Genomic DNA, 25,618 nt, shown 5'->3' on the forward strand with positions numbered 1-25,618 from the left:
TCTTGTTGTTTTCTGTCTGCATATTACATCTGCTTTGTATAGAGTGACCAATCCGACAACTTAGATCCCACAGTATTTCACCTGCCCAGGATATAACCCTTTGATTCCACAGAGGTTCTGTGTGCAGCAGGGTGTAGTTGTCTGGATTCTCACTCTACCATATTATATGTCCAATGCTCTTTTCATGCTTTGTACACATGCTTAATACAACTTCAAGTATTGTTCACATGTTGCATATTTTTATATGCCTATACTATGCTTTAATAAGAGTGTGTTACTGATAACTTCATCCCGACACTTATACCTGCCCAGGTTATACCTCCACCTCACACTTGTGGGGTTCTGAGCGCAGCTGGGTGTAGTTATTTAGAATACAACTCTTTGCTACAATCGTTGCATGTGTATATGTATACAGGTACCTTGATTCACCTTGACCGGTCAGGTTGTCAGGTTTATTCAGTCCTTTTGCTAGTTTTGCAAACTATTTGTCTATTCACACTTGCTTGGCCATCGCTTTAAGATTACATGTAATAGTTGCACATTCTTATCGTGAGGGATGCGGTGTGTCAAGAAATGGAATTGTTACACTAATAAACTGTTACTATGTTTACTTTAACTATGGAGCTGAGTTTTTCTTGTTGTAAGAGAGTGCTGTTATCCTTGTCTTTTTTGAAACAAGTATCTTCTTGTTTCTTTCTTAAGTCATTCTTGACATTATTATTATTATTATTAAAGGGACAGTCTAGTCCAAAATAAACTTTCATGATTCAGATAGGGCATGTAATTTTAAACAATTTTCCAATTTACTTTTATCACCATTTTTTCTTTGTTCTCTTGGTATTCTTAGTTGAAAGCTTAACCTAGGAGGTTCATATGCTAATTTCTTAGACCTTGAAGGCCACCTCTTAAGAATGCATTTTAACAGGTTTTTCACCACTAGAGGGTGTTAGTTCATGAATTTCATATAGATAACACTGTGCTCATGCACGTGAAGTTACCTGGGAGCTATCACTGATTGGCTAAACTGCAAGTCTGTCAAAAGAACTGAAAAAAGGGGCAGTTTGCAGAGGCTCAGATACAAGATAATCACAGAGGTAAAAAATATATAAATATAACTGTGTTGGTTATGCAAAACTGGGGAATGGGTAAAAAAGGGATTATCTATCTTTTAAAACAATAACAATTCTGGTGTAGACTGTCCCTCCCTTTAAGGGTCTGCACCATTAGCTGTACTTGGCTTATTCAAAGGGTGGATGTTTATCATATACTCTCACCCTTTGTGGCTCCTGTAACTAGCATTTGCTTCCCACTTTGTTGTTTGCTGGATTATATATATATATATATATATATATACATGTGTGTATATATATATATATATATATATATATATATATATATATATATATATATATATATATATTATGTATATGTATATTATATTTTGATTTATGGATACCTGAATATGCTGCTCCCTAAAATGGGTCCATAGGCCATATCCTGCTCAGGGAGCTGTAATGTATCGGGAATTTTGAGTGGTTCTTTAGCTGTGCGTTTTATATCTCTTTGTGGGGTAAAACGCATCATAAACCCAGGAACACTGATGCAAAATTATATCCTCTACTAAAAAAAAAAAAAAAATATGTTTTTTACATTAGAATGCCACTTTAAAATGCATTGCCTATACAGAGAAGCTTGTTACCCCAGAAAATCTCACATTGGGAGATAAAGCAGGAACTGGTCATCTAACAGCTTTAGACAAACAGGGTATACTGGTAATGTATAACATGAAATTGGGAACAACAGAAGCCGAGGTAAAAAGGCTTATAATATAATGGTAATTCCCTTATGATAAAGAATGTTTAGATCTTAGAACTGGCTACATTTATCCACCAATCAGCAAAGCGCTACCCAGGTGCTGAACCAAAATGGTCTGGCTCCTAATCTTTGCATTCCTGCTTTTCAAATAAAGATAGCAAGATAATGAAGAAAAATTGATAACAGGAGTAAATTAGAAAGTTGCTTAAAATTACATGCTCTGTCTGAATCATGAAAGGAAAAAATTGGGTTTAGTATTTCTTTAAGGAAAGCACTAGCAATTAATAACTTCTAGCCTGGTCATTTTAATAGTTTGAATGATTTACACTGCTGTTTACAGTTTGCCCTTAAAGGGACAGTAAATCCATACCTAGACATTAATGATTCAGACAGAGCATACAATTTTCTCCAACATAGGTGTGTCCGGTCCACGGCGTCATCCTTACTTGTGGGATATTCTCTTCCCCAACAGGAAATGGCAAAGAGCCCAGCAAAGCTGGTCACATGATCCCTCCTAGGCTCCGCCTTCCCCAGTCATTCTCTTAGCCGTTGTACAGGCAACATCTCCACGGAGATGGCTTAGAGTTTTTTAGTGTTTAACTGTAGTTTTTATTATTCAATCAAGAGTTTGTTATTTTAAAATAGTGCTGGTATGTACTATTTACTCTGAAACAGAAAAGAGATGAAGATTTCTGTTTGTAAGAGGAAAATGATTTTAGCAACCGTTACTAAAATCGATGGCTGTTTCCCCCAACAGGGACTGTGAGAGGAATTAACTTCAGTTGGGGGAACAGTGAGCAGACTTTTGCTGCTTGAGGTATGACACATTCTAACAAGACGATGTAATTGCTGGAAGCTGTCATTTTCCCCTATGGGATCCAGTAAGCCATTTTTATTACAGAAAGCAAAAAAGGGCTTCACAAGGGCTTTTTAAGACTGTAGACATTTTCTGGGCTAAATCGATTTATATATAAACATATTTTATACTCCATAGCCTTGAGGAATTATTTTAATCTTGGGAATTATGTAAAATAACCGGCAGGCACTGTATTGGACACCTTATTCTCTAGGGGCTTTCCCTAATCATAGGCAGAGTCTCATTTTCGCGCCTCTATTGCGCACTTGTTTTTGAGAAGCATGACATGCAGATGCATGTGTGAGGAGCTCTGATACATAGAAAAGACTTTCTGAAGGCGTCATTTGGTATCGTATTCCCCTTTGGGCTTGGTTGGGTCTCAGCAAAGCAGATACCAGGGACTGTAAAGGGGGTTAAATATAAAAACGGCTCCGGTTCCGTTATTTTAAGGGTTAAAGCTTCCAAATTTGGTGTGCAATACTTTTAAGGCTTTAAGACACTGTGGTGAAATTTTGGTGAATTTTGAACAATTCCTTCATACTTTTTCGCAATTGCAGTAATAAAGTGTGTTCAGTTTAAAATTTAAAGTGACAGTAACGGTTTATTTTAAAACGTTTTTTTGTACTTTGTTATCAAGTTTTTGCCTGTTTAACATGTCTGAACTACCAGATAGACTATGTTCTGAATGTGGGGAAGCCAAGGTTCCTTCTCATTTAAATAGATGTGATTTATGTGACACAAAATTTAGAGAAAATGATGCCCAAGATGATTCCTCAAGTGAGGGGAGTAAGCATGGTACTGCATAATCCCCTCCTTCGTCTACACCAGTCTTGCCCACACAGGAGGCCCCTAGTACATCTAGCGCGCCAATACTCCTTACTATGCAACAATTAACGGCTGTAATGGATAATTCTATCAAAAACATTTTAGCCAAAATGCCCACTTATCAGCGAAAGCGCGACTGCTCTGTTTTAGAAAATACTGAAGAGCATGAGGACGCTGATGATATTGGTTCTGAAGGGCCCCTACACCAGTCTGAGGGGGCCAGGGAGGTTTTGTCTGAGGGAGAAATTTCAGATTCAGGGAAAATTTCTCAACAAGCTGAACCTGATGTGATTGCATTTAAATTTAAATTGGAACATCTCCGCGCTCTGCTTAAGGAGGTGTTATCCACTCTGGATGATTGTGAGAATTTGGTCATTCCAGAGAAACTATGTAAAATGGACAAGTTCCTAGAGGTCCCGGGGCCCCCCCGAAGCTTTTCCTATACCCAAGCGGGTGGCGGACATTGTAAATAAAGAATGGGAAAGGCCCGGTATACCTTTCGTCCCTCCCCCCATATTTAAAAAATTGTTTCCTATGGTCGACCCCAGAAAGGACTTATGGCAGACAGTCCCCAAGGTCGAGGGGGCGGTTTCTACTCTAAACAAACGCACCACTATACCCATAGAAGATAGTTGTGCTTTCAAAGATCCTATGGATAAAAAATTAGAAGGTTTGCTTAAAAAGATGTTTGTTCAGCAAGGTTACCTTCTACAACCAATTTCATGCATTGTTCCTGTCACTACAGCAGCGTGTTTCTGGTTCGATGAGCTAGAAAAGGCGCTCAATAATAATTCTTCTTCTTATGAGGAGATTATGGACAGAATTCATGCTCTCAAATTGGCTAATTCTTTCACCCTAGACACCACTTTGCAATTGGCTAGGTTAGCGGCGAAAAAATCTGGTTTTGCTATTGTGGCGCGCAGAGCGCTTTGGTTAAAATCTTGGTCAGCGGATGCGTCTTCCAAGAACAAATTGCTTAACATTCCTTTCAAGGGGAAAACGCTGTTTGGCCCTGACTTGAAAGAGATTATCTCTGATATCACTGGGGGCACGGGCCACGCCCTTCCTCAGGATAGGTCTTTCAAGGCCAAAAATAAACCTAATTTTCGTCCCTTTCGCAGAAACGGACCAGCCCCAAGTGCTACGTCCTCTAAGCAAGAGGGTAATACTTCTCAAGCCAAGCCAGCCTGGAGACCAATGCAAGGCTGGAACAAAGGAAAGCAGGCCAAGAAACCTGCCACTGCTACCAAGACAGCATGAGATGTTGGCCCCCGATCCGGGACCGGATCTGGTGGGGGGCAGACTCTCTCTCTTCGCTCAGGCTTGGGCAAGAGATGTTCTGGATCCTTGGGCGCTAGAAATAGTCTCCCAAGGTTATCTTCTGGAATTCAAGGGGCTTCCCCCAAGGGGGAGGTTCCACAGGTCTCAATTGTCTTCAGACCACATAAAAAGACAGGCATTCTTACATTGTGTAGAAGACCTGTTAAAAATGGGAGTGATTCATCCTGTTCCATTAGGAGAACAAGGGATGGGGTTCTACTCCAATCTGTTCGTAGTTCCCAAAAAAGAGGGAACATTCAGACCAATCTTAGATCTCAAGATCCTAAACAAGTTTCTCAGGTTCCATCGTTCAAAATGGAAACCATTCGAACTATTCTTCCTTCCATCCAGGAAGGTCAATTCATGACCACGGTGGATTTAAAGGATGCGTATCTACATATTCCTATCCACAAGGAACATCATCGGTTCCTAAGGTTCGCATTCCTGGACAAGCATTACCAGTTTGTGGCACTTCCGTTCGGATTAGCCACTGCTCCAAGGATTTTCACAAAGGTACTAGGGTCCCTTCTAGCGGTGCTAAGACCAAGGGGCATTGCAGTAGTACCTTACTTGGACGACATTCTGATTCAAGCGTCGTCCCTTCCTCAAGCAAAGGCTCACACGGACATTGTCCTGGCCTTTCTCAGATCTCACGGGTGGAAAGTGAACGTAGAAAAAAGTTCTCTATCTCCGTCAACAAGGGTTCCCTTCTTGGGAACAATAATAGACTCCTTAGAAATGAGGATTTTTCTGACAGAGGCCAGAAAATCAAAACTTCTAAACTCTTGTCAAATACTTCATTCTGTTCCTCTTCCTTCCATAGCGCAGTGCATGGAAGTAATAGGTTTGATGGTAGCGGCAATGGACATAGTTCCTTTTGCGCGAATTCATCTAAGACCATTACAACTGTGCATGCTCAGTCAGTGGAATGGGGACTATACAGACTTGTCTCCGACGATACAAGTAGATCAGAGGACCAGAGATTCACTCCGTTGGTGGCTGTCCCTGGACAACCTGTCACAGGGGATGAGCTTCCGCAGACCAGAGTGGGTCATTGTCACGACCGACGCCAGTCTGGTGGGCTGGGGCGCGGTCTGGGGACCCCTGAAAGCTCAGGGTCTTTGGTCTCGGGAAGAATCTCTTCTCCCGATAAATATTCTGGAACTGAGAGCGATATTCAATGCTCTCAAGGCTTGGCCTCAGCTAGCAAAGGCCAAGTTCATACGGTTTCAATCAGACAACATGACGACTGTTGCGTACATCAACCATCAGGGGGGAACAAGGAGTTCCCTGGCGATGGAAGAAGTGACCAAAATCATTCAATGGGCGGAGACTCACTCCTGCCACTTGTCTGCAATCCACATCCCAGGAGTGGAAAATTGGGAAGCGGATTTTCTGAGTCGTCAGACATTTCATCCGGGGGAGTGGGAACTCCATCGGAAATCTTTGCCCAAATTACTCAATTGTGGGGCATTCCAGACATGGATCTGATGGCCTCTCGTCAGAGCTTCAAGGTTCCTTGCTACGGGTCCAGATCCAGGGATCCCAAGGCGACTCTAGTAGATGCACTAGTAGCACCTTGGACCTTCAAACTAGCTTATGTATTCCCGCCGTTTCCTCTCATCCCCAGGCTGGTAGCCAGGATCAATCAGGAGAGGGCATCGGTGATCTTGATAGCTCATGCGTGGCCACGCAGGACTTGGTATGCAGACCTGGTGAATATGTCATCAGCTCCACCATGGAAGCTACCTTTGAGACGAGACCTTCTTGTTCAAGGTCCGTTCGAACATCCGAATCTGGTCTCACTCCAACTGACTGCTTGGAGATTGAACGCTTGATCTTATCAAAGCGAGGGTTCTCAGATTCTGTCATTGATACTCTTGTTCAGGCCAGAAAGCCTGTAACTAGAAAAATTTACCACAAAATATGGAAAAAATATATCTGTTGGTGTGAATCTAAAGGATTCCCTTGGGACAAGGTAAAAATTCCTAAGATTCTATCCTTTCTTCAAGAAGGTTTGGAGAAAGGATTATCTGCAAGTTCCTTGAAGGGACAGATTTCTGCCTTGTCTGTGTTACTTCACAAAAAGCTGGCAGCTGTGCCAGATGTTCAAGCCTTTGTTCAGGCTCTGGTTAGAATCAAGCCTGTTTACAAACCTTTGACTCCTCCTTGGAGTCTCAATTTAGTTCTTTCAGTTCTTCAGGGGGTTCCGTTTGAACCCTTACATTCCGTTGATATTAAGTTATTATCTTGGAAAGTTTTGTTTTTGGTTGCAATTTCTTCTGCTAGAAGAGTTTCAGAATTATCTGCTCTGCAGTGTTCTCCTCCTTATCTGGTGTTCCATGCAGATAAGGTGGTTTTACGTACTAAACCTGGTTTTCTTCCGAAAGTTGTTTCTAACAAAAACATTAACCAGGAGATAGTCGTGCCTTCTTTGTGTCCGAATCCAGTTTCAAAGAAGGGAACGTTTGTTGCACAATTTGGATGTTGTTCGTGCTCTAAAATTCTATTTAGATGCTACAAAGGATTTTAGACAAACATCTTCCTTGTTTGTTGTTTATTCTGGTAAAAGGAGAGGTCAAAAAGCAACTTCTACCTCTCTCTCTTTTTGGATTAAAAGCATCATCAGATTGGCTTATGAGACTGCCGGACGGCAGCCTCCTGAAAGAATCACAGCTCATTCCACTAGGGCTGTGGCTTCCACATGGGCCTTCAAGAACGAGGCTTCTGTTGATCAGATATGTAAGGGCAGCGACTTGGTCTTCACTGCACACTTTTACTAAATTTTACAAGTTTGATACTTTTGCTTCTTCTGAGGCTATTTTTGGGAGAAAGGTTTTGCAAGCCGTGGTGCCTTCCATCTAGGTGACCTGATTTGCTCCCTCCCTTCATCCGTGTCCTAAAGCTTTGGTATTGGTTCCCACAAGTAAGGATGACGCCGTGGACCCGGACACACCTATGTTGGAGAAAACAGAATTTATGTTTACCTGATAAATTACTTTCCCCAACGGTGTGTCCGGTCCACGGCCCGCCCTGGTTTTTTTAATCAGGTCTGATAATTTATTTTCTTTAACTACAGTCACCACGGTATCATATGGTTTCTCCTATGCAAATATTCCTCCTTTACGTCGGTCGAATGACTGGGGAAGGCGGAGCCTAGGAGGGATCATGTGACCAGCTTTGCTGGGCTCTTTGCCATTTCCTGTTGGGGAAGAGAATATCCCACAAGTAAGGATGACGCCGTGGACCGGACACACCGTTGGAGAAAGTAATTTATCAGGTAAACATAAATTCTGTTTTTAAACAACTTTCCAATTTACTTCTATTATTTAATTTGCTTCCTTCGATTGTTATCCTTTGCTGAAAGTTTTATCTAGGTAAGCTCAGGAGCAGCAAAGAACCTAGGTTCTACCTGCTGATTGGTGGATGCATATATATACTGATTGTCATTAGCTCCCCCATGTGTTCCGTTAGAAACCAGTAGTGCATTGCTACTCCTTCAACAAATGATACCAAGAGAATGAAACAAATTTGATAATAGAAGTAAACTGGAAAGTTGTTTAAAATGCTATGTTCTACCTAAATCATGAAAGATCCGTACAGGACCTGTATCCCCAAACAGTTCGAGCATTGTATCAAAAGCGGGTAGCACTGGTGGTGGCACAACATTCTGCAGGGGCCCCAAAGCAAACACACTCAAGCTGTGCTGTTGGGTTGCAGTTACTTTTATAAAGCATCAGTAAATGAGTGCAGAAGGTCCTGAATATCTGAGGGGCACTTTTGGCTTTGCTATTAGGGAATTTAAATCCGACACTATGAGCTGCTGGGATGGTTACTGTTTATACAGATGTGTTTGAGCCAATTTACAGATGCTAATTTGTAAATTAAAGGGACAGTCTACACCAAAATTGTTATTGTTTAAAAAGATAGATAACGCCTTTACTACCCATTCCCCAGCTTTGCACAACCAACATTGTTAGATTAATATACTTTATACCATATAAACCTCAAATTCTGCCTGTTTCAAATTCACTACAGACAGCTTCTTATCACATGATAGTTTTTATTAGCTTTTCACAAGAGACTGCTAATTTCATGTGTTATAAAGATAACATCGTGCTCACTCCCGTGGAGTTGTGCATGACACAGCACTAACTGGCTAAAATGCAAGTCAATAGATAATAATTAAATAGCCATGTGATAAGAGGGTTGTCGGAAGAGGCTTAGAAACAAGATAATCAGAGGTAAAAAGTATATTATTATAACAGTGTTGGTTATGCAAAACTGAGTAATGGCTAATAAAGGGATTATCTATCTTTCTCTTGTAAGGTGTATCCAGTCCACGGATCATCCATTACTTGTGGGATATTCTCATTCCCAACAGGAAGTTGCAAGAGGACACCCACAGCAGAGCTGTCTATATAGCTCCTCCCCTCACTACCATATCCAGTCATTCTCTTGCAACTCTCAACAAGCATGGAGGTAGTAAGAGATAAGTGGTGAAATGTAGCTGTTATTTTGCTTCAATCAAGAGTTTATTATTTTTAAATAGTACCGGAGTTGTGCTATTTTGTTCCAGACAGAAAAAAAGAAGAATCTGCCTGTGATTTCTATGATCTTAGCAGGTTGTAACTAAGATCCATTGCTGTTCTCACACATGACTGAAGAGAGAGATAACTTCAGCGGGGAATGGCGTGCAGGTTATCCTGCTATGAGGTATGTGCAGTTAATATTTTTCTAGAAGATGTGAAGGCTAGAAAATGCTGCTGATACCAAATTTATGTAAGGTAAGCCTGAATACAGTGATTTAATAACGACTGGTATCATGCTTACTTTCTGAGGTAATACTCTTTTATATTTACAATATAAAACGTTTGCTGGCATGTTTAAACGTTTTTATATATACTTTGGTGATGAAACTTTATTGGGGCCTAGTTTTTTTCCACATGGCTGGCTTAAATTTGCCTAGAAACAGTTTCCTGAGGCTTTCCACTGTGTTACTATGAGTGGGAGGGGCCTAGTTTAGCGCTTTTTGGCGCATTAACTATTACAGACTGAGACATCCAGCTTCCTCCAGGAGTCCCCTGAATGCTATTGGACATCTCTAAAGGGCTCTTAGGCTTCCAAAATCGTTTGTTGGGGAAGGTAGGCCCACAGCAAGGCTGTGGCAGTTTGGTGTGACTGTTAAAAAACGTCTATATCGTTTTTTTGATCCGTTTTTTGAACTAAGGGGTTAATCATCCATTTGCAAGTGGGTGCAATGCTCTGTTAGCTTATTATACACACTGTAAAAATTTTGTTTGATTTACTGCCTTTTTTCACTGTTTTTCAAATTCTGACAAAATTTGTTTCTCTTAAGGCACAGTACCGTTTTTTATATTTGCTTGTTAACTTGATTTAAAGTGTTTTCCAAGCTTGCTAGTCTCATTGCTAGTCTGTATAAACATGTCTGACATGGAGGAAACTCCTTGTTCATTATGTTTAAAAGCCATGGTGGAACCCCCTCTTAGAATGTGTACCAGATGAACTGATTTCACTTTAAGCAATAAAGATCATATTCTGTCTTTAAAAAATTTATCACCAGATGAATCTTACGACTGTGAAGTTATGCCGACTAACTCTCCCCACGTGTCAGATCCTTTGACTCCCGCTCAAGGGACTCACGCTCAAATGGCGCCAAGTACATCCAGGGCGCCCATAGCGTTTACTTTACAAGACATGGCGGCAGTCATGGATAATACACTGTCAGCGGTATTAGCCAGACTACCTGTATTTAGAGGAAAGCGAGATAGCTCTGGAGTTAGACGAAATACAGAGCATACTGACACTTTAAGAACTATGTCTGATACTGCCTCACAATATGCAGAAGCTGAAGAAGGAGAGCTTCTTTCTGTGGGTGATGTTTATGACTCAGGGAAGATGATGCAACCTGATTCTACATTTGTGTTACTCAGGGAGGTTTTAGCTGCTCTGAATGACTGATAAAATTGCAGTGCCAGAGAAATTGTGTAGACTGGATAAATACTATGCAGTGCCGGTGTGCACTGATGTTTTTCCAATACCTAAAAGGTTTACAGAAATTATTTCTAAGGAATGGGATAGACCATGTGTGCCTTCTCTCCCCCTCCTATTTTTAGAAAAAAGTTTCCAATAGACGCCACCACACGGGACTTATGGCAGACAGTTCTAAGGTGGAGGGAGCCGTTTCTACTCTAGCAAAGCGTACTACTATCCCTGTCGAGGACAGTTGTGCTTTCTTAGATCCAATGGATAAAAAGTTAGAGGGTTACCTTAAGAAAATGTTTATTCAACAAGGTTTTATCCTACAGCCCCTTGCATGCATTGCGCCTGTCACTGCTGCTGCGGCGTTCTGGTTTGAGTCTCTGGAAGAGGCTTTACAGGTAGCGACTCCATTGGATGACATACTTGACAAGCTTAGAGCACTTAAGCTAGCCAATTCTTTTGTTTCTGATGCCATTGTTCATTTGACTAAACTAACGGCTAAGAATTCTGGTTTTGCTATCCAGGTGCGCAGAGTGCTATGGCTTAAATCATGGTCAGCTGACGTTACTTCAAAATCGAAGCTGCTTAACATTCCCTTCAAGGGGCGGACCTTATTCGGGCCTGGTTTGAAGGAGATTATTGCTGATATCACTGGAGGAAAAGGTCATGCCCTTCCTCAGGATAGGTCCAAACCAAGGGCCAAACAGTCTAATTTTCGTGCCTTTCGAAACTTCAAGGCAAGTGCGGCATCAACTTCCTCTAATGCAAAACAAGAGGGAACTTTTGCTCAGTCCAAGACGGTCTGGAGACCTAACCAGACCTGGAACAAGGGTAAGCAGGCCAAAAAGCCTGCTGCTGCCTCTAAGACAGCATGAAGGAACGGCCCCCTATCCGGTAACGGATCTAGTAGGGGGCAGACTTTCGCTCTTCGCCCAGGCGTGGGCAAGAGATGTCCAGGATCCCTGGGTGTTGGAAATTATATCCCAGGGATATCTTCTGGACTTCAAGGCTTACCCCCCAAAAGGGAGATTTCACCTTTCACAATTATCTGCAAACCAGATAAAGAGAGAGGCATTCTTACACTGTGTACAAGACCTCCTAGTTATGGGAGTGATCCATCCAGTTCCAAAGGAGGAACAGGGACAGGGATTTTACTCAAATCTGTTTGTGGTTCCCAAAAAAGAGGGAACCTTCAGACCAATTTTGGATCTAAAGATCTTAAACAAATTCCTCAGAGTTCCATCATTCAAGATGGAGACTATTCGTACCATCCTACCTATGATCCAGGAGGGTCAATACATGACTACAGTGGATTTAAAGGATGCTTATCTTCACATTCCGATACACAAAGATCTCAGGTTTACCTTCCTAGACAGGCACTACCAGTTTGTAGCTCTTCCCTTTGGGTTAGCTACAGCCCCAAGAATTTTTACGAAGGTTCTGGTGTCACTGCTGGCGGTCCTAAGGCCACGGGGCATAGCAGTGGCCCCTTATTTAGACGACATCCTGATTCAGGCGTCAAACTTCCAAATTGCCAAGTCTCATACGGACATAGTGTTGGCATTTCTGAGGTCGCATGGGTGGAAGGTGAACGAGAAAAAGAGTTCTCTATCCCCCCTCACAAGAGTTTCCTTCCTAGGGACTCTGATAGATTCTGTATAAATGAAAATTTACCTGACGGAGTCCAGGTTATCAAAACTTCTAAATTCCTGCCGTGTTCTTTATTCCATTCCTCGCCCTTCGGTGGCTCAGTGCATGGAAGTAATCGGCTTAATGGTAGCGGCAATGGACATAGTACCGTTTGCACGCCTACATCTCAGACCGCTGCAACTATGCATGCTCAGTCAGTGGAATGGAGATTACACAGATTTGTCCCCTTTACTGAATCTGGATCAAGAGACCAGGGATTCTCTTCTCTGGGGCTATCTCGGGTCCATCTGTCCAAAGGTATGACCTTTCGCAGGCCAGATTGGACAATTGTAACGACAGATGCCAGCCTTCTAGGTTGGGATGCAGTCTGGAACTCCCTGAAGGCTCAGGGAATCGTGGACTCAGGAGGAGTCTCTCCTTCCAATAAACATTCTGGAACTTAGAGCGATATTCAATGCTCTTCAGACTTGGCCTCAACTAGCGACTATTCGCTATTCAGATTTCAGTCAGACAACATCACGACTGTGGCTTACATCAACCATCAAGGGGAAACAAGGAGTTCCCTAGCGATGTTAGAAGTTTCAAAAATAATTCGCTGGGCAGAGATTCACTCTTGCCACCTATCAGCTATCCATATCCCAGGTGTAGAGAACTGGGAGGCGGATTTTCTAAGTCGACAGACTTTTCATCCGGGGGAGTGGGAACTCCATCCGGAGGTGGTTGTACAATTGGTTCATCGTTGGGGCAAACAAGAACTGGATCTCATGGCGTCTCGCCAGAACACCAAGCTTCCTTGTTACGGATCCAGGTCCAGGGACCCCAAGGCAACGCTGATAGATGTTCTAGCAGCGCCTTGGTCCTTCAACCGGGCTTATGTGTTTCCACCGTTTCCTCTGCTCCCTCGTCTGATTGCCAAAATCAAGCAGGAGAGAGCATCGGTGATCTTGATAGCGCCTGCGTGGCCACGCAGGACTTGGTATGCAGATCTGGTGGACATGTCATCCTTTCCACCATGGACTCTGCCGCTGAGACAGGACCTTCTACTTCAAGGTCCCTTCAACCATCCAAATCTAATTTCTCTGAAGCTGACTGCATGGAGATTGAACGCTTGATTTTATCAAAGCGTGGTTTTCTCCGAGTCAGTCATTGATACCTTAATTCAGGCACGAAAGCCTGTCACCAGGACAATCTATCATAAAATATGGCGTAAATATCTTTTTTGGTGTGAATCCAAGGGCTACTCATGGAGTAAGGTCAGGATTCCCAGGATATTATCTTTTCTCCAAGAAGGATTGGAGAAAGGATTGTCAGCTAGTTACTTAAAGGGACAGATTTCTGCGCTATCTATTCTTTTGCACAAGCGTCTGGCGGATGTCCCAGACGTTCAGGCATTTTGTCAGGCTTTAGTTAGAATCAAGCCTGTGTTTAAACCTGTTGCTCCACCTTGGAGCTTAAATTTGGTTCTTAAAGTTCTTCAGGGGGTTCCGTTTGAACCTCTTCATTCCATAGATATCAAACTTTTATCTTGGAAAGTTCTTTTTTTGGCAGCTATTTCCTCGGCTCGTAGAGTTTCCGAGTTATCTGCCTTACAATGTGATTCTCCTTATCTGATCTTCCATGCGGATAAGGTAGTTCTGCGTACCAAACCTGGGTTTTTACCTAAGGTGGTATCTAATAAGAATATCAATCAAGAGATTGTTGTTCGGTCTTTGTGTCCGAATCCTTCTTCAAAGAAGGAGCGTCTATTACACAATCTGGTTCGTGCTTTAAAGTTTTACTTACAAGCTACTAAAGATTTTCGTCAAACATCTGCTTTCGTCAAACATCTCTGGCCAGCAGCCTCCTGAAAGGATTACAGCTCATTCTACTAGAGCTGTGGCTTCCACATGGGCCTTTAAGAATGAGGCTTCTGTTGAACAGATTTGCAAGGCGGCGACTTGGTCTTCGCTTCATACTTTTTCAAAATTCTACAAATTTGATACTTTGGCTTCTTCGGAGGCTATTTTTGGGAGGTTTTACAGGCAGTGGTACCTTCCATTTAAGTACCTGCCTTGTCCCTCCCTTCATCCGTGTACTTTAGCTTTGGTATTGGTATCCCACAAGTAATGGATGATCCGTGGACTGGATACACCTTACAAGAGAAAACATAATTTATGCTTACCTGATAAATGTATTTCTCTTGTGGTGTATCCAGTCCACGGCCCGCCCTGTCATTTTAAGGCAGGTATTTTTTAATTTTAAACTACAGTCACCACTGCACCCTATGGTTTCTCCATTCTCTGCTTGTTTTCGGTCGAATGACTGGATATGGTAGTGAGTGGAGGAGCTATATAGACAGCTCTGCTGTGGGTGTCCTCTTGCAACTTCCTGTTGGGAATGAGAATATCCCACAAGTAATGGATGATCCGTGGACTGGATACACCACAAGAGAAATAAATTTATCAGGTAAGCATAAATTATGTTTTTTAAACAATAACCATTTTAGAGTAGGATGTCCCTTTAAAGAATATATCCAGAACAGATGAGTCAGAAAGCCATAAAAGGAAGGTACATTAACTCCAATACATAAATACATTGGTCTGGCATTAAGTATAGTATGATTATAACAATCTTCTCTTGAACGGAAGGTTATTGGGACCATGCACCATGTTTGTCAGTGGTGCTAAGAAAAACTGTATTGCTTCTATTATGAATGTCCTATTATTTATTTTTACAGCTGTATATACCTAGAATATAGTTATGCTACTAGGGAATCTGCTTTTAATAAACCCAATTTAAGTTCATCAAAAGGTTTATTAAAATAGTTAAATACAAGCACAGCTTGATTGATGGAATATATATTATATTTGTCCAGTAATATGGCCACAAAACATCTTTACCATCATTATTAATAAATGACCGTTCCATACAATACAAAAGTATAAATTGTTTTATCCATTGAAAGAAATGTATAAGATACAGTGTTCTCCAAAGAAAATGTTGCCAGCCGGGTGGCATTATGAAGAAAATGGGTGGGGGGCAGTGTAATACTTTTCTATATTATAACAGATTTAATAAATTGCATAATTTAATGATAATTTGTGCAATGAAGATTGGGGGGGGGGGGGGGGATAGGTAATAATGCCTTTAATTTTAGCTGCATGGTTTGCCAATTTAATAAGTCCTGGGGAGAAGACGGTGAAATACACCTAGTTGGCTTATGGAATATAAATGGGCCTCTGTGCTTTTCTTGTTATGTTTCTAAATGTTTGCTTCTGAGGGATGTTTGCTTTAAAAATGCTCACTTAGAATGTGTTTGTTTTAATGCTTCAAAATGATTATGGTTTCTTATGGAATAACAAAACGTGTATTTTATTCCAGCTCACGGCTCTCATACTATGCAGTTTTTGACGGACATGGTGGAACCCGTGCATCACGGTTTGCTGCACATAATCTGCATCAAAACCTGGTGAAGAAATTGCCTAAAGGTAATAAAAGAAGACAGTGGGGTACATTTATTTAGAGTGCCCTCCAGCAGTGCTATTTTATCCATTCATACCAGTGTCTGTTATTCTTCAGAGCCAATTCACTAAAGCTCACATAGCTCCACTTTCTCTAGTGAATAGGCTCCATATAATAGCATATTAACTGGTGAGAACTCAGAGGGCACTTAACAGATCTATGCCAGTGACTCTTTTCATGTTGCAGGTGAAGGAAGCAGTGTGGAGAAGGCAATGAAGAGATGTATTCTAGATGCTTTTAAACAGACAGACGAAGAATTCCTCAAACAGGCAGCAAGCCAGTGAGTTTGTTTTTCTCTTCTCTTCCTTCCAACATATCAGAATTGTAGACTAGTATTCTTCCTCTCGTTTCTTTCTACTTATCTGCCTTCTGCAGGAAGCCAGCATGGAAAGATGGAACGACGGCCATCTGTGTTTTGGTTGCAGATAACATCCTGTATATTGCCAATCTTGGGGACAGTAGGGTGAGCATTGAGAATCAAAATTTCCTTTTCCAGAGGCAAGAAAATTATTAGCCACTTTTTTTTCCCCACCCCCTAATGCTGTGTTTTAAGTTTAGTTTAGTTTTTTATGGTGTTTAGGGTTCTGTACAAAACAGAAAATATAAAATACCTGAAGAGTGTTGTAAACTAATACGTTTATTATAGAAACTAAAGCTAAAATAAGTGTTGCGGTTGCCTGGGAGACATCATGAGTAGCTAAAATGTTAAGCACTTAGTCATAAACAATGTAATCGATAAAATGAAAATTAAAGGGCACTTTTTGAACTCAAAATCAAAGGGGCATAATACTCAAATATTTCCCTGTTCTATCTGAGAGAATGTCTCAAAATGTGGGAGTTGTCCCAATCAGCCAGTGATTCATTGGATGCTCAGTTGTACACATTCATGCACTTAGTTTCAACAGTTTTTCCTTAAAGGGACATGAAACCCCAAAATTTTTAGTACAACGTCCCTTTTCTCCAACATTGGTGTGTCCGGTCCACGGCGTCATCCTTACTTGTGGAAATATCTCTTCCCCAACAGGAAATGGCAAAGAGTCCCAGCAAAGCTGGCCATATAGTCCCTCCTAGGCTCCGCCCACCCCAGTCATTCTCTTTGCCGTTGCACAGGCAACATCTCCACGGACGGAGATGGTTAAGAGTATGTGGTGTTTAGTTGTAGTTTTTTTATTCTACTATCAAGAGTTTGTTATTTTAAAATAGTGCTGGTATGTACTATTTACTCTGAAACAGAAAAAGATGAAGATTTCTGTTTGTGAGAGGAAGATGATCTTAGCAGACAGTAACTAAAATCGATTGCTGTTTCCACATAGGACTGTTGAGATTAAGTAACTTCAGTTGGGGGAAACAGTTAGCAGACTTTTCTGCTTAAGGTATGACTAGCCATATTTCTAACAAGACTGTGTAATGCTGGAAGGCTGTCATTTCCCCTCATGGGGACCGGTAAGCCATTTTCTTAGTCTCAAACAGAATAAAGGGCTTAATATGGGCTATAAAACTGGTAGACACTTTTATGGGCTAAATCGATTGCTTTATTTGGACATTTTATACATGTTTATGCTGATAATTCACACTTATAAACTTGGGGAACGTTTTTTAACGTCAGGCACTATGTTAGACACCTTTTCCAGTCAGGAAGGGCCTTCCCAGTTGTAGGCTGAGCCTCATTTTCGCGCCATTACTGCGCAGTTGTTTTTGAGAGCAAGACATGCAGATGCATGTGTGAGGACCTGAAAGTAGTTGGAAAAGTTCCTAGAAGGCGTCATTTGGTATCGTATTCCCCTCTGGGCTTGGTAAAGTCACAGCAAGGCTGTAGCTGGGACTGTATAGGGGTTAAATCTGTAACCGGCTCCGGTTTCGTTATTTTAAGGGTTAAAGCTCTGAAAATTGGTGTGCAATACTTTTAATGCTTTAAGACACTGTGGTGAAATTTTGGTAAATTTTGAACAATTCCTTCATATTTTTTCACATATTCAGTAATAAAGTGTGCTCTGTTTAAAATTTAAAGAGACAGTAACGGTTTTGTTTTTAAAACGGTTTTTGTGCTTTATTGACAAGTTTAAGCCTGTTTAACATGTCTGTGCCTTCAGATAAGCTATGTTCTATATGTATGAAAGCCAATGTGTCTCCCCCTTCAAAATTGTGTGATAATTGTGCCATAGCGTCCAAACAAAGTAAGGACAGTACTGCCACAGATAATGAAATTGCCCAAGATGATTCCTCAGGTGAAGGTAGTAGACATGGTTCTACATCATCTCCTTCTGTGTCTACGCCAGTTTTGCCCACGCAGGAGGCCCTTAGTACTTCTAGCGCGCCAATGCTTATTACCATGCAACAATTGACGGCTGTAATGGATAACTCCATAGCAAATATTTTATCCAAAATGCCTGCATATCAGAGAAAGCGCGATTGCTCTGTTTTAAACACTGAAGAGCAGGAGGGCGCTGATGATAATTGTTCTGTCATACCCTCACACCAATCTGAAGGGGCCATGAGGGAGGTTTTGTCAGATGGGGAAATTTCAGATTCAGGAAAAATTTCTCAACAGGCTGAACCTGATGTTGTGACATTTAAATTAGAACATCTCCGCGCACTGCTTAAGGAGGTGTTATCTACTCTGGATGATTGTGACAACTTGGTCATTCCAGAAAAATTATGCAAGATGGACAAGTTCCGGTGCACCCGACGCTTTTCCTATACCCAAGCGAGTGGCGGACATAGTGAATAAGGAGTGGGAGAAGCCCGGCATACCTTTTGTTCCCCCTCCTATATTTAAGAAATTATTTCCTATGGTCGACCCCAGAAAGGACTTATGGCAGACAGTCCCTAAGGTCGAGGGGGGCAGTTTCTACTCTAAACAAGCGCACTACTATTCCTATCGAGGATAGTTGTGCTTTCAAAGATCCTATGGATAAAAAATTGGAAGGTTTGCTTAAAAAGATTTTTGTACAGCAAGGTTACCTTCTACAACCCATTTTGTGCATTGTTCCTGTCACTACAGCAGCGTGGTTCTGGTTCGAGGAACTAGAAAAGTCGCTCAGTAGAGAGACTCCATATGAGGAGGTTATGGACAGAGTTCACGCACTTAAATTGGCTAACTCTTTTATTTTAGATGCCGCTTTGCAATTAGCTAGATTAGCGGCGAAAAATTCAGGGTTTGCAATTGTGGCGCGCAGAGCGCTTTGGCTAAAGTCTTGGTCAGCGGATGTATCATCCAAGACAAAATTGCTTAACATCCCCTTCAAGGGTAAAACTCTCTTTGGACCAGAATTGAAAGAGATTTTCTCAGACATCACTGGGGGAAAGGGTCACGCCCTCCCACAAGATAGGCCTTTCAAGGCCAAGAATAAGTCTAATTTTCTTTCCTTTCGTAATTTCAGGAACGGACCGGCCTCTAATTCTGCATCCTCTAAGCAAGAGGGTAATGCCTCACAGTCCAAACCAGCCTGGAAACCGATGCAAGGCTGGAACAAGGGTAAGCAGACCAAGAAGCCTGCTACCGCTAACAAAACAGCATGAAGGAGTAGCCCCCGATCCGGGACCGGATCTAGTGGGGGGCAGACTCTCTCTCTTTGCTCAGGCTTGGGCAAGAGATGTTCAGGATCCCTGGACGCTAGAAATAGTTTCTCAGGGTTATCTTCTGGAATTCAAGGAACTACCCCCAAGGGGAAGGTTCCACATGTCTCACTTATCCTCAAACCAAATAAAGAGACAGGCTGTAATGTATCAATTTCAGCTCTTGATAAGTTTACAAGATGTGTCAGTTTGGTACTTGGAATTTAGCAACTAAGTATTTTATTTAGAATTAAATGATGTGATGTTTCACAATGCTAACCCGAAATAGGAATTTCCTAAGTTAACAAAATGAATTAATTTTGCCAGAGATTAACCCGCTGTACTCCGGAATGCTAGGAGTTCAGAGTGGTTATTAGTGGCTCAAGTTATGGAATACAAAGTTCATACCTTCCTCAGGTGGAGATGGAAACAGTGTTACCGGAGGTTTGTTGGAACAGGTAAGTATCACTTAACGGCAAACCGCATCAACCGCTTCTCAGGGGGAGAGAGACGCTGCTGACAGGAGCGGGCGGTAGCTGATGACGTAACCGCAGCTCCGGCGTCTGTGTCCCAAGGTGTGAGAGCAGGAGCTGACAGGAACAAACTGTGCTGAAGAAAAAGGTATAAGTTTGCTAATTATGTCAGTGGGGATATCCAAGTTAGATGGCTAGTAGTAACGAAGCTTCTAGTAGAGTAGTCTGCTTCAATAATCCAGCAACTAACTATGCAAGTTATGCTAATTTATAGTGAAGAGGAGGAGTGTTCTTAAAGGGACAGTATGAGAGAAACGGTATTCCTTACATAGTCCCCCCCCCAAGGAAACCACAGCGAGGTTTCAAGGACGAGGTCTGTCCGGATGCCTCCGATGGAACTGAGAGATCAGCCGGGGCGCAGAGAGATTTGAGACAGGTTCCCATGAGTCCTCTTCCTGACCAAAACCCAGCCAACGGACAAGGTAAAACAACTGTCCATAATCAAGTCGGGAGTCTAAAATACTATGAACCTGGAATTCCTCCTGGTCAGTTGGTGCTGAAACACCCGGGAGATGAGAGAGCAAGGGTACATCCGAATTACAAGGTTTCACCAGAGAAATATGAAAAGTCGGGTGTACCTTAAGTGAAGGTGGAAGATCCAGGGTAACGGTGAGAGGATTCGAGATTGAGGAAATAAGGAACGGGCCAATGAAAGTACGTCCAAGTTTTTTAGATGGGTAGTGCAATTTTAAATTCTTAGTGGACAACCAAACACGTTGACCAACTGTGTAGGTTGGTCCAGGTCTGCGCCTCAAGTTGTAGTAATTACTTTGAGTGGTTTGGGAATCAAGAATGTGCTTCTTTACTGAGGAGAAAATTTGGGAGATGTCATTCACCGTATCATTTACCTGAGGGCAAGGTGTGTCGATCCTGGGCAAAAAGTCTGCTCGGGGATGCAAGCCATAATTTATAAAGAAAGGAGTGAACTGAGTTGAGGAATTCACATGGTTGTTATAAGAAAATTCCGCTAAATGGATATAATCAGCCCAGGTATGCTGTTCTTGAGAGCAATAACAGCGTAAGAACTGTTCAATGCTTTGGTTCACTCTTTCAGTTAGTCCATTTGACTGTGGGTGGAAAGAAGTCGTGAGGGATTGTTCCATATGAAGTGATTTGCAGAGATTCTTCCAAAATCTGGATGTAAACTGTGACCCACGATCGCTTAACACAACCTTCGGGATACCATGTAAGCGAATGATTTCTTTAAGGAATAGATCAGCAGTGATTTTAGAGGTAGGTAAAGCAGTTGTCGGAACAAAATGAGCCATTTTGGAGAAGAGGTCTGTGATGACAAAGATGGTATTAAATCCATTGGATCTAGGAAGATCTACAATAAAGTCCATGGAAACTTTCTCCCAGGGTTTATCTGGTACTGGTACTGGTTGTAGGAACCCAAAGGGTCGCTGTTTCGCATGTTTAGAGGTGGCACATGTACCACAGTTGGATATATAGCTACGTACGGATTGTCTGAGTCTTGGCCACCAGTAGAATCGAGTGAGAAGTTCCATGGTTTTTCCCACACCCCTATGTCCTGCTAAGGGTGAGTCGTATACTTGCTTTAATAAAGTTTGGCGAAGGTTAACAGGTATGAATAGTTTGTTCTGCCTGTAATACAAACCATCGGTGTGTAATGTGAGATTGTCTAGGTTAATATCAGTGCTGAGATTCTGATCCGCTTTGATCTGAGATGCAGTTAACCCAACGAAACACTCTTGTGGAACAACAGTAGTAGGTTGATGATCTGGATTTAGATTGATGGGCATTCGAGAGAGGGCATCAGCTTTTCCATTTTTATCACCTGGCCTATAACAGATGGTAAAGCGAAATCTAGAAAAATAGAGACTCCATCTCAATTGTCTTGAGGAGAGTGTCTTATTAGTTTGAAGGTATTGCAAGTTCTTGTGGTCGGTAAATATGATTATTGGATGTTCTGCACCCTCCAGGAGATGTCGCCAGTGATCAAATGAACATTTAATGGCCAATAACTCTTTTTCTCCCACTGGGTAATTCCTCTCTGCCGGTTGGAGGACTCTGGAATAGTATGCAACGGGATGGAGAGATTCCTTACAAGAGGGCCTTTGTGAAAGGATTGCTCCAATAGCATAATCCGAGGCATCAACCTCCAAAACAAACTGGTGAGTTAGATCAGGATACCTCAGGATAGGTTCCGAGGAAAACTTTTGTTTTAAGAAGTCGAACGCCTCTTGAGCTTGGAGTGTCCATGAGAATTTAAGATGTTGTTTAGTGAGATCCGTGAGAGGTTTGCAAATAGCAGCGAATCCAGGAATAAACTTCCTATAAAAGTTAGAGAATCCAAGGAAACGCTGTACGTCCTTCCTGGAGGAAGGAGTTGGCCAGTCTAGTATAGCACTAATCTTTTTGTTATCCATAGAGATACCTTGCTCAGTGATGTTATAACCTAAGAAGGTTATGTTTTTTGCTTCAAATATGCATTTTTCAGGCTTAGCGTATAATTTATTTTGTCTTAACCTGAGTAAAACTTCCTTGACATGACTTCTGTGTTGGGTCAAATCAGAAGAGTAAATTAGAATGTCATCTAAATAGACTATAACGTACACGTCAAGTATGTCCCTGAAGATGTCATTTATGAAACATTGAAATGTAGCTGGGGCGTTACACAGTCCGAATGGCATTACAGTATACTCATAAAGACCATATCTAGTCCTAAATGCTGTAAGCCATTCGTCCCCAGCTCTTATTCTTATCAGATTATAGGCTCCTCTGAGATCCAACTTTGTGAAGTACGAGGAACCGCGTAATCTTTCCATTAATTCCGGGATTAATGGAAGGGGATATCTGTTTTTCCTAGTGCGCTTGTTTAGCTCCCTATAGTCTATTATAGGCCTGAGTGTACCGTCCTTATTGGTCACAAAAAATATTCCCGCACCAGCGGGGGAGGTACTGGGTCTTATGAACCCCTTTTTAAGGTTATCGTCAATGTACACCTTTAGGTGCTCTAATTCGGGTTTAGACAGTGGATATAAGTGTCCAAAGGGTATGGACACCCCAGGAAGGAGATCTATGGGGCAATCGTATGCCCTATGTGGTGGAAGACTTTCTGCTTCGGTCTTATCAAATACATCTCTAAATTCCTGATAATGTTGAGGAATAGGTTGTTCACTATTAATCACACTGAGGAGGATAGAGCTGTCTGTCATTTGTGTTTTATCTATTTCCTTGGGAAAAGATATGGTTAGGTGAGCCCAATCTATATGTGGTTTATGAGCCCTTAACCAATTTATTCCTAGGATAACCTTGAACATGGGGGAAGATATAACATCAAATGATATCATGTCAGTTTTATGGTTCTCTAAGTGTAAAGTCAAGGGAATTGTCTGGTGAGTAAGTGGCCCACTTGAAAGTATGCTACCGTCAATAACTTTAACAGAGACAGGTGTTTGCTTTGAAATTATAGGTATTTTATTTTTAAACACAAAATTCATGTCAACGAAGTTTCCACAGGATCCGGTGTCAATTAACGCTGTCGTCTGGATCTTGCAGGAATCCCACTGTAAATTGACAGGAATAGTGAGGTATGTGGCAGAAACAAGTTTAGAAAAGAAATTATGTTGATGGTTTTTTATCTTACCTATTTTCTGTTTTGCCAATTGGGGGCAGTCTTTTACCTCATGTTTAGGTGATGCACAGTATAGGCATAGGTTCAATGTCTTCCTTCTGGTTTTTTCCTGAGCAGATAGAGGGCCCTTTATAAACCCTATCTCCATGGGTTGTGGTAAGTCCTTTGTAGAAGTGGTAGGTGGGATAGAAGGCCTCTTTGCAATACCAATTCTTTCACTACGTCTCTCTCTAAGACGCCGATCAATAGAGATAGCAACTGTATAGAATTCCTCCAAAGTGTCAGGTATTCCTATACGGGAGATTTCGTCTTTAAGTTCCTCACTTAAACCTAAACGAAATTGATTTTTGAGAGAAATCTCATTCCACATAGCATCTCTTGCATAGATCTTAAATTGTGTAATGTAAGTTTCAACGGGGTTTTTTGACTGTTTTAAAGCTCTCAAATTATTTTCTGAAGATATCTGTTTATATGGATCCTCATACAGTGTAGACATCTCAGAAAAAAATGCTTCTAGGGATCCCAAGATAGGATCTTCGGATTCAAAAAAAGCATCTGCCCATGCCCTTGGTTCACCTCTTAGATATGAGATCACAGTTAGTACTCTGATTCTTTCTGTGGCGTAAGTCTTGGGTTTCAGTTGAAACATGAGTAAACATGAATTTCTGAATTCCCTAAACTGAGCCCTATTACCAGAGAACCTTTCTGGACTTGAAGCAGCTGGTTCAGGAGACTGATCAGTAGCAGGTGATTTGGCAGATAATGTTTCCCTAAGACAGGCTTTTAGGGCCTGGTTCTCCAATTGTAATTCTCTGAATGAGTTAGATAAAAGGTCAACCCTATCAGACAAACTTTTTATGTGGTCAGCCATAGTGTTAGGCTCCATTTCCATGATGAAATAACAACACAAGATAATAGTTTTTTATAATATAACCTTAAACAGGTTGATATGAGCTGTAACTTTTTCTGGCTGGATTATTATGTAATGTATCAATTTCAGCTCTTGATAAGTTTACAAGATGTGTCAGTTTGGTACTTGGAATTTAGCAACTAAGTATTTTATTTAGAATTAAATGATGTGATGTTTCACAATGCTAACCCGAAATAGGAATTTCCTAAGTTAACAAAATGAATTAATTTTGCCAGAGATTAACCCGCTGTACTCCGGAATGCTAGGAGTTCAGAGTGGTTATTAGTGGCTCAAGTTATGGAATACAAAGTTCATACCTTCCTCAGGTGGAGATGGAAACAGTTAGTGTTACCGGAGGTTTGTTGGAACAGTTAAGTATCACTTAACGGCAAACCGCATCAACCGCTTCTCAGGGGGAGAGAGACGCTGCTGACAGGAGCGGGCGGTAGCTGATAACGTAACCGCAGCTCCGGCGTCTGTGTCCCAAGGTGTGAGAGCAGGAGCTGACAGGAACAAACTGTGCTGAAGAAAAAGGTATAAGTTTGCTAATTATGTCAGTGGGGATATCCAAGTTAGATGGCTAGTAGTAACGAAGCTTCTAGTAGAGTAGTCTGCTTCAATAATCCAGCAACTAACTATGCAAGTTATGCTAATTTATAGTGAAGAGGAGGAGTGTTCTTAAAGGGACAGTATGAGAGAAACGGTATTCCTTACACAGGCATTCTTACATTGTGTAGAAGACCTGTTAAAGATGGGAGTGATACACCCAGTTCCAATGACGGAACAAGGAATGGGATTTTACTCAAATCTGTTTGTAGTTCCCAAAAAAGAGGGAACCTTCAGACCAATTCTGGATTTAAAGATCCTAAACAAATTTCTCAGGGTACCATCGTTCAAAATGGAAACCATTCGAACGATTCTACCCACTATCCAGGAAGGTCAATTTATGACTACCGTGGATCTAAAGGATGCGTACCTACATATTCCTATCCACAAAGAACATCATCAGTTCCTAAGGTTCGCCTTTCTGGACAAACATTACCAGTTTGTGG

At 41.6% G+C, this 25,618-nt stretch overlaps 1 protein-coding gene across 2 annotated transcripts in view; it reads left to right on the forward strand.

Annotated features, from left to right (window-relative positions):
- ILKAP (ILK associated serine/threonine phosphatase) overlaps positions 1-25,618 on the forward strand; it is a 116,132-nt gene that overhangs the window by 40,633 nt on the left and 49,881 nt on the right. For both annotated transcript variants that reach the window (XM_053709915.1, XM_053709914.1), the window contains exons 4-6: positions 15,830-15,936; positions 16,157-16,250; positions 16,346-16,433. In XM_053709915.1, the coding sequence (XP_053565890.1) occupies positions 15,830-15,936; positions 16,157-16,250; positions 16,346-16,433 (289 nt within the window). The remainder of the gene's footprint in view (positions 1-15,829; positions 15,937-16,156; positions 16,251-16,345; positions 16,434-25,618) is intronic.

This window comes from Bombina bombina, chromosome 4 (genome assembly GCF_027579735.1).
Source record: "Bombina bombina isolate aBomBom1 chromosome 4, aBomBom1.pri, whole genome shotgun sequence".
NCBI lineage: Eukaryota > Metazoa > Chordata > Amphibia > Anura > Bombinatoridae > Bombina > Bombina bombina.